General features: G+C 43.0%; 2 protein-coding genes across 4 annotated transcripts in view; both read left to right on the plus strand.

Annotated features, from left to right (window-relative positions):
- The first annotated feature begins 730 nt into the window (after positions 1-730).
- Positions 731-8,728, plus strand: acot18 (acyl-CoA thioesterase 18). Of its 3 annotated transcripts, none has more exons than XM_042300106.1 (10): positions 731-990; positions 1,736-1,938; positions 4,259-4,358; positions 4,473-4,830; positions 5,043-5,162; positions 5,325-5,407; positions 5,537-5,630; positions 5,696-5,776; positions 7,390-7,531; positions 7,661-8,728. In XM_042300106.1, exons 2-10 carry the CDS (start codon positions 1,749-1,751, stop codon positions 7,789-7,791), a joined length of 1,299 nt encoding a protein of 432 aa, XP_042156040.1. In that variant the 5' UTR covers positions 731-990; positions 1,736-1,748; the 3' UTR covers positions 7,792-8,728. The 3 variants fall into 3 exon arrangements, with proteins under 3 accessions (XP_042156040.1, XP_042156039.1, XP_042156041.1); XM_042300105.1 differs by lacking the exon at positions 731-990 and adding an exon at positions 997-1,159; XM_042300107.1 differs by lacking the exon at positions 731-990 and adding an exon at positions 1,597-1,615.
- A 1,212-nt stretch (positions 8,729-9,940) lies between these two features.
- Positions 9,941-12,958, plus strand: part of LOC112216823 (laminin subunit beta-1) — a 35,859-nt gene continuing 32,841 nt past the window's right edge. The window contains exons 1-2 of the mRNA XM_024376920.2: positions 9,941-10,099; positions 10,833-11,005. Coding sequence (XP_024232688.2) covers positions 10,069-10,099; positions 10,833-11,005 — 204 coding nt within the window. The 5' untranslated portion in view covers positions 9,941-10,068. The remainder of the gene's footprint in view (positions 10,100-10,832; positions 11,006-12,958) is intronic.

A 12,958-nucleotide genomic window follows, 5' to 3' on the forward strand; every position in this document is an offset into this window, starting at 1 on the left:
CCTATGGTCTTCTGAGTAGAAAAGAACATCATCATTGATGTTCTGTCTTCCCCAGTCTAATTTTGTGCCTGGTCTTGTACACTCGTTTCTAACGGCTTGTGTTTATAGTAGAGGGAAACAGTATGTACATAATATATGTGTTCCTGAGGGTCTTAAATTTCAGTGAGGGGGCATAATATTTTGTAGGTTAAACTATTCAAAAGATAGAGCCACGTGTTGCAGCCTGGTCTTATATACTAGATGTAACATAATTAAACGAAATCTGGGAGACTGAAATTAATGTGTTACAGTTGTTATGGTTACATAAAACAGATATAGTTACTTGTCGGGGTGGATGGGTGGCCTATAACACCAACGTCTAACAACCGAAAACGTTCAGAAATTCGAATCTCATCACAGAAAACTTTAGCATTTTACCTACTTAGCAACTTTTCCACTAGTTTTTAGCTTACTTTTAGCATGTTAGCTAACCCTTCCCCTAACCTTAACCCTTTTAGCTAATCTTTCCTCTAATCCAACTCCTAAACGTAATCCTAACCCCTAGCCTAGCTAACGTTAGCCAGCTATTTAATGTTAGCCATCTATCTAAAATTTGTAACATATCATATGTCCTGCAAATTCGTAACATATTCTACATCTTTTGCAATCGCCGCTGGTGATTTGCATAAAGTTAGGAAAAGTTGATATTTTTCACCGCCTCCCCCACCCCCACCCCCACCAAGGTCCCCTGCCCTCTCTGCTTTCCTTCCATTGAAATGAATGGGAAGCGGTGTTTCACCGCGCTGCCTCGTGTGTTAGTGTATCATGAGGGTAGACTTTTGAGGTTAATTATACTTTTATATTACGCGAGGAACTTTTATTTTGAAAATGTCAGAAATTCAGAGACTCAGAAGTATCGTTTTAGTGTTGCTGACTGACGCTTATTAAGCAGACCCTCTTACCAAACAGTGCGTAAACCCAACGTAGCCTACGTTGTTATTAACCGGTGAAGTAAGTAACAGTCCTCTGAGAAAAATCTTGCCGCCTTTGTGAAGATGAATCATGCATAGGCCTACAGTTCATCGCTATGGGTTTCTAGTTGCTGTAACTTTGTGAGCAGTGCCGCACGGACTTTGTACTTTCCTGCACGAGTAAACTTGTCTACTCGCACCAGAATTATGTAACTACACAGAGCGGTTTTCTATGTCAGCATGTCTTTGACTTGTCATTGTCGAATAATTTAGCTTAGTCTAGGTACATGTGGAAACGAAGTTTGAAGCGAATGTGACTCGTAGCCAATTTTGTTTTCTTAATGATCGGTCATGAATAGCCAACTGACATTTACTCCTGAGGTGCTGACCTGTTGCACCGACCTGTTGCACCCTCGACAACTACTGTGATAATTATTATTTGACCATGCTGGTCATTTATGAACATCTTGGCCATGTTCTGTTATAATCTCCACCCGGCACAGCCAGAAGAGGACTGGCCACCCCTCACTTCCTCTCTAGGTTTCTTCCTAGGTTTTGGTCTTTCTAGGGAGTTTTTCCTAGCCACCGTGCTTCTACACCTGCATTGCTTGCTGTTTGGGGTTTTAGGCTGGGTTTCTGTACAGCACTTTGAGATATCAGCTGGTGTAAGAAGGGCTATATAAATACATTTGATTTGATTTTCACAGGTTAAAGCCAAGACAAATGGGATGTCAATCCCACCATCTTTACCAATTTTTGTTTGGTTTCTGTCTTTTTTTCTACAGGTGTTTGTCCACCATGGTTGGGACTTTCCCGCTTCTGTCAGTGCAGCCAATGCGGGGGCTCGTGGATGAGAAGATCCAGGTAGTTGTGAGGAATTTACCTCCAGCGCTCTCAGTGACACTACATTCCCTTCATTGCTCTGATGATAAGGACCTTTGGGAGGCATTCGGCCATTACACCAGCGACGGCCAAGGCACGGTGACAGGTAGGTTTGTGACCGCTGACCGGGCTTACAGACCGTGTTCTTGGATGTAACCGTGGCCTAACTTCTGTATGAAATCCCATACTCTTGTTTAATTCAATTACATGTTGTCCTGGTGGTTGCCAATAAGATCAGCATGCGCTGTAACATGAGATGCTGGCCAATATTTTTGCCTGCTAGTTTGCCCTCTTGCTATCAAGTTAGTACAACATCACAGCAAACCTTGAGTAAAGGATACCAAAATAGATGTTATTAAAACTAATATGGTTGTTGTGAAGGTCATGCAGTGGACCTGTAGTCCCAAGTAGGATCAGTGTTAAAATGCAACACACTTTGAAAGGCGTGACCAATGAACACGCCCAAGCACATTAATGCCAAGTTCAATACAACTGGAATTCCAAGTCGGGAACTCGGCCTCTTTCTAGAGCTCTCACTTTCCTACCTGAAGATCACTGACTCATTATTTGACCTCGGAGTTCCCAGTTGTTTTGAAAGCCCCATTCAGTGTGCTTGAGACTTTTAAAAGAAATTAACCATTGTTCTTTACTGACTTGCCTAGTAAAATCATTTCTTATTTACAATGACTGCCTACAAAACCCGGACGATGGGATGGGGATGACGCCCTATAGGATCCCAATCACAGCCGGTTGTGATGCAGCCAGGAATCGAACCAGGGTGTCTGTAGTGATGCCTCTAGCACTGAGATGCAGTGCCTTAGACAGCTGCGCCATTCGGGAGCCCCAGTCCACAGACAACTGACTAGCGGTCGACTGATTTTAATCGGCATGGCCGATTTTCAAGTTTTCATAACAATCGGTAATCAGCCTTTTTGGACGCCGATTACATTGCAATCCACGAGGAGACTGCGTGTTAGACTGACCACCAATAGACTGACCACCAATCCACGAGGAGACTGCGTGTTAGACTGACCACCTGTTACGTGAGTGCAGCATCAAAGGGACCTTGTGGCTGCAAGGAGCCAAGGTAAGTTGCTAGCTAGCATCTTATATAAAAAAAACGATCTTCACAATCACTAGTTAACTACATGATTGATGATATTACTAGGTTAACTAGCTTGCCCTGCGTTGCATATAATCAATGCGGTGCCTGTTAATTTATCATCTAATCACAGCCTACTTCAACTTCGCCAAACAGGTGATGATATAACAATCGTTGCACAAATGTACCTAACCATAAACATCAATGCCTTTCTTAAAATCAATACACAGAAGTATATATTTTTAAACATGCATATATTTTTTAAAGAAGTTCATGTTAGCAGGCAATATTAACTAGGGAAATTGTGTCACTTCTCTTGCGTTCAGTGCAAGCAGAGTCAGGGTATATGCAGCTGTTTGGGCTGCCTGGCTCGTTGCGAACCGTGTGAAGACCATTTCTTCCTAACAAAGACCGTAATTAATTTTCCAGAATTTTACATAATTATGACACAACATAGATTGTGCAATTTAACAGGAATATTTAGACTTAGGGTTGCCGCCCGTTCGATAAAATATGGAACGGTTCCGTATTTCACTGAAAGAATAAACGTTTTGTTTTAGAAATTATAGTTTCCGGATTTGACGTATTAATGACCTAATGCTTGTATTTCTGTCTGTTTCTTATATTATAATTAAGTCTATGATTTGAAAGAGCAGTCTGACTGAGCGGTGGTAAGCATTCATTCAAACAGCACTTTACTCTGTTTGCCAGCAGCTCTTAGCAATGCTTGAAGCACAGCACTGTTTGACTTCAAGCCTATCAACTCCTGAGATTAGGCTGGCAATACTATAGTGCCTATAAGAACATGCAAAGGTATATGAAATAGAAATGGTATAGAGAGAAATAGTCGATGAGTTATAATTCCTAGAATATTGAAGACTCATGTTAAAAGGAACCACCAGCTTTCATATGTTCTCATGTTCTGAGCAATAAACTTAAACGTTAGCTTTTTTACATGACACATATTGCACTGTTACTTAACACTGTTTCTGCATTATTTAAACCAAATTGAACATATTGTATTTATTTGAGACTAAATTGATTGATTTATGTATTAAGTTAAGTTAAAATAAGTGTTCATTCAGTATTGTTATAATTGTCATTAATTACAAACATATAAAATCGGCAGATTAATCGTTATCAACTTTTTTTGGTCCTCCAATAATCGGTATCGGTGCTGAAAAATCATAATCAGTCAACCTCTACAACTGACATCTCTGAAAAAATGAGCTCAGAGTAGAAAAAAATAGTTTTGAATGGTCATCCAACTCCAAAGTCCAAGTCAGGAAGTCCAGCCTCTTTCTCTTTTCTGTTGTTTATGTAGTTGCTAAGGATGCCAGTCTTGGAGGAACATATGAAGGAGCAGAGCCCATGGGTCTACTGTGGAGCATGCAGCCTGTTGCAGGCAGTCGGACAGGCCTCAGGTAATACACCAATGTAACTCAATATTTGCGGTCAATTTTACATAGGATAAAACACATCATTTAGGGTGACCAGGCTCGGCTGGACAAGTCAAATAAACTCTCTCTGTCTCTCAGGTTGAGAAAGATGGATGTCCTCACTCCTATGGTGGTACACATCTCTGTGTACAGTGGGCACATGACTGAGGGCTTCAGCAAGCAGTCTCCTCTAGCGACCGTTGTCACAGAACGATGGTACATGGCACCGGGTGTGTGCAGAATTGACATCAGGGAACATGGAGTCCGAGGGACTCTCTTTTTACCCCCAGGTCCTGGACCCTTCCCTGGGGTGTTGGATATGTGGGGAGGGGGTGGGGGGCTGGTGGAGTACCGCTCTGGCCTCCTGGCGTCACACGGTTTTGTTTCCATGGCGCTAGAGTACCTTCCCTATGACAAGAACAGAACCTCAGACATCGAATCAAAAACCTACTTTGAGGTGATTCTCATACTCTGTGTGTGCCTACATGCTTGTGCTTGTCTTAATGTTCAGAAACAGCCCTGAGAGGGCAGAGTCCACTCCTGTGACTCATTATCCAGACTCACTGTTATATTACATCACCTCACGTTATATTACATCACATCCGCTACATTGGATCCTACATTGTATCCTTATCACTTGAACTTGAGCTCCATCTCTCTGTTATGTAGAAAGCGTTCAGGATTGTGCAGGAGCACCCTCTGGTGATGAAGGACAGAGTTGCTCTGTTTGGTCTCTCCTTAGGCGCGTCAGTTGCCCTCAACTTGGCAGCCTACTCCAAAGACACCAGCGTGAGCCTCTCCCTCCTACTCTCCTCTTTTTCCTCCAGATTGGAGCTTTGTATTTATAGAGTGAATTCAGATTCAGTCCTCTTTAATGTCCCAACCCTGACCATGTGCATATGCTTATGAGTTTGTTTCGTGTGTAAACTATAAATACTGTGTGTATTCCAGCCCAGATGCTGTGTGTGTATCAGTGGGAGTCACGTCAACCCTGTCAACAAGGGTATCGGCGAGGTGTTTAGAAAGATGAACAAGTGAGTGGTGTGAGTGATAAATAAACCCAAAACTGTTCAAAGTGAAGGTGTAAAGTACCGTGATTATGAAGCTTGTGACATACAGCCCAAATGAAGATATAGAGATTAAAAACACTTATTTATTGCCAGGGATGGGTATAAGACCCGATTTGATGAAGAGGGCCGTGTGGTCTGGAGAGACATCATTCTGCCCATCCCAACCGACCTTGGAGAGAAAGTGGATGTAAGTCAACACACACAAACACCCACACTGTGGGTTTGTCTACTCATTGCCATGTCTTCTGACAGATGGGGAGGATAAAGTGTCCATTGATGTTGGTCGTCGGGGAGGATGATCAGAACTGGGCCACAGTGGAGTCTGCCAAGGACGTGAGTACACACACAAACATGATTACAAGCTTCCTATGAAATCAATAATTGTGATTGATGCTGAATGTGACCTCTGACCTGTGTGGGAGCAAAACTCATGACTATGATTACATTTCCAATATTAGCAGCATCTAGGCTTTCCACTTTGAAGAGCTGAGACAGAATGGCTATATAAGGAATGGAACATATAGGACCAGGGCCCCGCTACCAATATAACCTATACAGCTGTCAGATGTGGGCATTAACAAGCAAGTTCTGAGATGAAAATAAAATAATGGAGAAAGGTCAAGGGAAGCTATTTTCATATAGAGGGAGGGGACTCTATACGTTATGCAAAGACAGAATCCTATAAAGGCAGGACTCTGTAATATCAGAAGTTAGTCTCTTTCCATGGAGGGGCTCGGCTCTGTTACGTTTGTGATAGGGTCCTTCCATGGAGGGGCTCGGCTCTGTTACGTTTGTGATAGGGTCCTTCCATGGAGGGGCTCGGCTCTGTTACGTTTGTGATAGGGTCCTTCCATGGAGGGGCTCGGCTCTGTTACGTTTATGATAGGGTCCTTCCATGGAGGGGCTCGGCTCTGTTACGTTTGTGATAGGGTCCTTCCATGGAGGGGCTCGGCTCTGTTACGTTTGTGATAGGGTCCTTCCATGGAGGGGCTCGGCTCTGTTACGTTTGTGATAGGGTCTTTCCATGGAGGGGCTCGGCCCTGTTATGTTAGTGATGGGGTCCTTCCATGGAGGGGCTCGGCTCTGTTACGTTTATGATAGGGTCCTTCCATGGAGGGGCTCGGCTCTGTTACGTTTATGATAGGGTCCTTCCATGGAGGGGCTCGGCTCTGTTACGTTTGTGATAGGGTCCTTCCATGGAGGGGCTCGGCTCTGTTACGTTTATGATAGGGTCCTTCCATGGAGGGGCTCGGCTCTGTTACGTTTGTGATAGGGTCCTTCCATGGAGGGGCTCGGCTCTGTTACGTTTGTGATAGGGTCCTTCCATGGAGGGGCTCGGCTCTGTTACGTTTGTGATAGGGTCTTTCCATGGAGGGGCTCGGCCCTGTTATGTTAGTGATGGGGTCCTTCCATGGAGGGGCTCGGCTCTGTTACGTTTATGATAGGGTCCTTCCATGGAGGGGCTCGGCTCTGTTACGTTTATGATAGGGTCCTTCCATGGAGGGGCTCGGCTCTGTTACGTTTGTGATAGGGTCCTTCCATGGAGGGGCTCGGCTCTGTTACGTTTATGATAGGGTCCTTCCATGGAGGGGCTCGGCTCTGTTACGTTTGTGATAGGGTCCTTCCATGGAGGGGCTCGGCTCTGTTACGTTTGTGATAGGGTCCTTCCATGGAGGGGCTCGGCCCTGTTACGTTTGTGATAGGGTCTTTCCATGGAGGGGCTCGGCCCTGTTATGTTAGTGATGGGGTCCTTCCATGGAGGGGCTCGGCTCTGTTACGTTTGTGATAGGGTCTTTCCATGGAGGGGCTCGGCCCTGTTATGTTAGTGATGGGGTCCTTCCATGGAGGGGCTCGGCCCTGTTACGTTTGTATTAAAGTCTATATTGAATTCACAAGTTCTTGTAAGAGTGTTATATTTCTGAGACCATTTTCCACGACACCTGCAGATGACCCAGATGATGCGTGCAGCGGGTAACGAGCACCTACTGACCATTCTACAATACCCTGATGCTGGACACCTCATTGAGCCGCCCTACACACCCCACTTCAGAGCCAGCAACTTCATAATGCAGCAAACACGACAGAAAGGTACTGTACACAATGCTCACACATATAGTATACACACCTGAACTAAGATATATATATATATATATATATAAAAAAAAAAAAAGCAATTGTTCACTCCCAATGTAACTAATGATTGTGTGTGTGTTGCAGTGATCATGTTATGGGGAGGGTACACCAAGCCGCATGCCGATGCTCAGGAAGACTGTTGGGAGAAGATCCTTAGCTTCCTACAGCAACACCTCTACACCAGCCCTGACTCTGTGTCTAAGGCCAAGCTGTGATGTCACAACCAAAGAGCATCAAGGACCTAGTATGATTGACTAAGCTATAACTTAAAAACAAAATAATACATTAACACTTAATATTTTAAGTCTAATTATTTTGGTGGGTGGGAGGGTTCTTCTAAGCTAATAATTATACATAACATAATTATTTTTGAGAGACAGGATTCTCAATACCACTCTAACGACCAAGTGAAGGATCTTATAGTGTGTGACCCGTCTTGCCATGTCATTTAGTGAGCGCACCACTGCGTTGTCAAGACTTAAAAACGTCAGGAAAGACAGTCGTTTAATGTGACAGGCTCAGCGATAGGATTTGGACATTTGTGTGATGTACACTTGGTTTTAGCTATTTTTTTTTATTACTTAAAATATTGAATTTGGTCTTTACTACTATAGCCCATAGAAACGCATTGAATATGACACATTCATAAATGGCAAAAAAAGACAGTCCAAAAATGTATCATAAGGAATAAGATTTTTTTTGTGAGAAGACCCATTTTTGAGATGTCTCGGTCTGACAAACACCACTGTAGCTCAGTCACCTTCCACCTCAGATGTGGAATGTCGACATAGGCGGATGTGGTGGATTGAGACACAGCCCAAGAAAAAAAACAGATATTTGTCTTAAACTGACAGTATTTTGGGTACATCAATATACTCTTAAGGATTAATATTTATGAAATGAGTGAGAGTCATCAGGGAGAGTCATCAGACCAGTGGACACAGCTGTGCAACATAAATTGAGGGCTGATGAGTGTCCACAGTAGTGGGTCAGTCTCTCATTCACTGAACTGCATGAGTTTCAACCTGCCAATAGTATTAACACCTGTGCCTGAAACCTAACTGCCATAGCACACAGATGATTGATTCTATTTTTTGATTCATGAGGAAATGTATTGTCTATGATGATTATAATAAATCAGAGGAGAATGAACAATATGTTGTTATTGAGAGCTATTTGGCATGTCTCTTGCAGTTCTTCAATATTCCACACGAGGGTGATGTATGCACATAGCACGTATAGTTGTGGTCAATTGATGAGTCTTGGGGCTGTATTCCAAATGTCTCAAGAGTAGGAGTGTTGATCTTGTATAAGGATCCCCCTGTCCATTTAATCTTATTATGATCTGAAAGCCAGAACTGATCCTAGATCAGCACTCCTGCTCTGAGATGTTTCATACATAGGTTGCAGTCTAAACCAGGGTTTCCAAAACTCGTGCCCTGGGTGCATGTTTTGGTGTTTGAACTACAACTACACAGCTGATTCAAATAACCAACTCACCAAGCTTAGCTTATTTGAATCAGCTTTGTAGTGCTAGGTTAAAAACCAAAATGTGCACCCAGGTGGGACCTCGGACTGAGTTTGGGAAATCCTGGTCTAAATTTTAAAATAAACCCCATTGAACTTGATGAATAGGGTGTCTTATAAAACTAATAAACACATCTTGATTTTACCATTCAAAATTCAGACAAAATCCAGGCAAATGACTTCAGCACTGAGGAGGGAATCATCTTTAACTGTCAGTGTTCGGGGAGATGCTGTGTCTATTTTCCTGAGGGGTAACTATGGGCACCTGTCTCGTTGCCATTTGCCATAACTGTGTCCAACTCAACCACAAGCATGTCCAGGGTTTAGCCCAATAGGGGATTGAATATGACAGAATAGGATTTTTCAGCTATCACCCATCTGTGCCCAACTGCTAAATAAGCCTCCCCACTACAAAACACAGAAAATGGCCCCTGTGTGTGTCCCTCTGCCCGACAGAGACGGATGTGGAGTTCTGCGTTTTGACATGGTACCCAACTCTCCTTCTGGGGTCAGTCAGAAGAACCGTGAAGTTGATCGTGTAAAACATGGCAGGTAATGTATGTGCAGCAGTGCATTCCAGAGCTACACCTATGTCTGACCTACAGACCGACTGATATGCTCTTATGTTCTCAGTAGCCCAAACAAGCATACTGACCACAACTTTTGATTTGACAACACACCTAGAGCAGTCTGTTGACTTACCTCGAGATTAAAAGTAAAGTCATTTACTTGTATTATTTAATCAAAGACAGTCCTGGCTGAATGTGGTGCGCTTATCTTCGTTAGCACGCCGCGCTGCATACCCAGGCTGGAGGGTTGGGACTCGGGAACGCGTGGGGTGTGTAGTTGGGGGCTCGCCAGGACCTCCCTAGAACAGAGTTACACAGACACGCTCACGCATGCAACTGCTTCAGCACTTGCCAAAAACCACCCGACGGATAAATATCAATGTTTAACACTCGAAAATGTTGATATTGCTCATCGCATCACTTTTGAGTAAGTATCGTTTTTACATGGAAGTGTTTCGTCTTTTCCTACTGCGCAGGTAGCTAGCTAAAGTATTCTCAATGCATTTGAGGCGTAGCCAAAAGCCAAGTATTGTCTTAAGAGGAAAAGTAAAATGTGAAGAGATCCAATAGAGGATTTTATTTTCTGTTGCCGTCAAAGTTGAATTGCCATGTTACTTTTCACTGTCACTTATTCAGGACCATGGATACCCTTTAATGAGGAACTGTAAGCCATTATTTAAACATCCTAAATGTGTTCAACAGTTTATACATGTCAGATGTCTCAGTCCACTATGCTTGTTTAAATATGTTTTGGGCACATTATTTTCAACTAGCTATCGTTTACAGAGGCTGTTTAGTGCAGTCAATAACTGTTTCCCACAGTCGTTGTTGTTCCCGAACATAACAGCCTGTTTTCATAAACAGTCCCGCCACAGGGATCGATTGGAAAGATAGTCCATGTGATTTCAATTAAATTAACTGGAAGCCTATCATGTGACCGTTATGTTTTTATACCCAGTGATGCATTAGACTAAAGGGAGCCTGTGGTAGCAATGGAGAGACGCCTCTTAAATCGAAAATAAAAATATTTGTACAGATTTTTAACTGTGGAATGGTTTAGTTATATGGCATAATAGTTGCATGGAGAGTTATACTCCAGACATGTTTTGCTCGCCCGTGCAGCATCATCAGCTACACTCAATGCTGTTTCTGTCCGGCAGCCCTCTGGTGGCGGTCCTTTGCGCAGCTGCCGGAGTTTGGGGATGTGTGCACTGAGGGGAGCTGCTACCCCGCCACCGGGGACCTTCTGATCGGCCGTGCGCACCAGCTCACAGCCTCCTCCACCTGCGGCATTGAGAAGCCTGAACGCTTTTGCATTGTTGGTCACCTGGAGGTAAGACACCTCACACCTGGGTCACAGATAGGTGTACTACACACCTAGACAGGGTGGGCATAAGCAGTTGCTTAGGCTCCCCAGGCGCCATAAGCGGTTGCTTATTTATGATCTCAGTCTGGTTCTCAACTGTTGAGAGTTTGAATAGTAGAATACACCAAGGTGCAATTTTGAAATTTGGTTGTGACTCAGCCGTTTTAACTGACAGTCACTCAATTAGCCCCTTTCAGAAAAACATTTTTTAGATTGTTAAATTAGTCTAGCCAGCTAATTTAACTTGAGTTTAATTTGAGTTTATTTTATTTTTTACAGGGACATTAATCAACATTTCAATAAAAGTGCAGTTTTTTGCCAGCTGGCTAATTTTCAAAAGCAGTCCCTGGGCAGGTTATTAAAAACAATTACAATATAGACAATCATTGAGCAGTGAGCACATGCAGAGCAACATAGGACAAGCAAGACGTAGCATACAGACAGAGCAACATAGGACAAGCAAGACGTAGCATACAGACAGAGCAACATAGGACAAGCAAGACGTAGCATACAGACAGAGCAACACACAGCTTGTAGTAGGGGAGAGCTGGGATGAAAGTAACACACCCATCTTCTCAGATAAAACAGAAGCTAGAATGAAGTATGAGGAGGACGAGCTCCCTGCAAAAACAACTGGCCAGTCCAACCATGTTTCCCTTTGTTATCAAAAAAAAGAGTGTTTTTAGCGCAATGTAAGTAAAAACACAGGCTAGGAAGTTTATTGGGGGGGGTTGTATGGTTGTTTAAGGTTCCACATGTCATTTTCTTAACCCATCTAGTGACTAAATCCCAGCAGACTGTAGGTTTCAAGTATCATGCTAGATAGCCTTGGGTGTTAGCCTGGGTGCAGTTATAGCAGAGACGGGTGTGACGAAAGTAACACAATGTTAGCTGATGACCTGGAATAAAATAAAACGTTTAAGCACAGGCCATTGTCTCCTCTAGTTCATATTGCTTTTATAATGTTTGCAAAATATCAACATGTGACTGAAGGTTTGAAAATGATATATGACATCATTAGCATTAGCCTTAATCAATTGAATTGTAGGATCAGCTTCTCAGGTATGCTTTTATCGACAGGTTAGTGGATAAAAATATATGTCTTTATGATTCTGGGGGTCAATTACCTTGTGTCAAGCCATGGAAATGTGATTAGCATGATGACTTTGCAGTTTGTGAAGAGAATAAAAACATTTATTCTATCAAGACATGAGTGCGCATGACAAGGACAGCTGGAGCAAGCACACCTGATTGGTAGGGCTACGCATGAATAGTCATTGAAAATGGTGAAAAACATCTCCTACTACATCCCCATTAAAGTGAGATGAGAAAGTTAACGTACAATGCATTCAGAAAGTATTCAGACCCCTTGACCGTTTCCACATTTTGTTACGTTACAGCCTTATTCTAAAATGGATTTAAAAAAAAAAATGTTTTCCCTCATCAGTCTACACACAATACCCCATTATGACAATGCGAAAACAGGTTTTTAGAAATTTTGCAAATACAAAACAGAAACAGAAACTGTGTTATGAGACTTGAAATTGAGCTCAGGTGCATCCTGTTTCCATTGATCATCCTTGAGATGTTTCTACAATTTCATTGCAGTCCACCTGTGGTAAATAGAATTGATTGGACATGATTTGGAAAGGCACACACCTGTCTATATAAGGTCCCACAGTTGACAATGCATGTCAGAACAAAAACCAAGCCATAAGGTTGAAGGAATTTCATTTTGAGGAGGCACAGATCTGGGTAAGTTTACCAAAACATTTCTACAGCATTGAAGGTCCCCAAGAGAGGCCTCATCATTCTTAAATGGAAGAAGTTTGGAACCACCAAGACTTTTCCTCGAGCCGGCCACCCCTGCCAAACTGAGCAATTGGGGGAGAAGGGCCTTGGTCAGGGAGGTGACCAAGA

This window comes from Oncorhynchus tshawytscha, linkage group LG17 (genome assembly GCF_018296145.1).
Source record: "Oncorhynchus tshawytscha isolate Ot180627B linkage group LG17, Otsh_v2.0, whole genome shotgun sequence".
Lineage (NCBI taxonomy): Eukaryota > Metazoa > Chordata > Actinopteri > Salmoniformes > Salmonidae > Oncorhynchus > Oncorhynchus tshawytscha.

Bases quoted from the DNA above. Each gene is read 5' to 3' on its own strand.
- acot18 (XM_042300105.1), top strand. The intron at 1,939-4,258 runs GTAGGTTTGTGA...TTGTTTATGTAG, and splicing joins CGGCCAAGGCACGGTGACAG to TTGCTAAGGATGCCAGTCTT. The intron at 4,831-5,042 runs GTGATTCTCATA...TCTGTTATGTAG, and splicing joins AATCAAAAACCTACTTTGAG to AAAGCGTTCAGGATTGTGCA.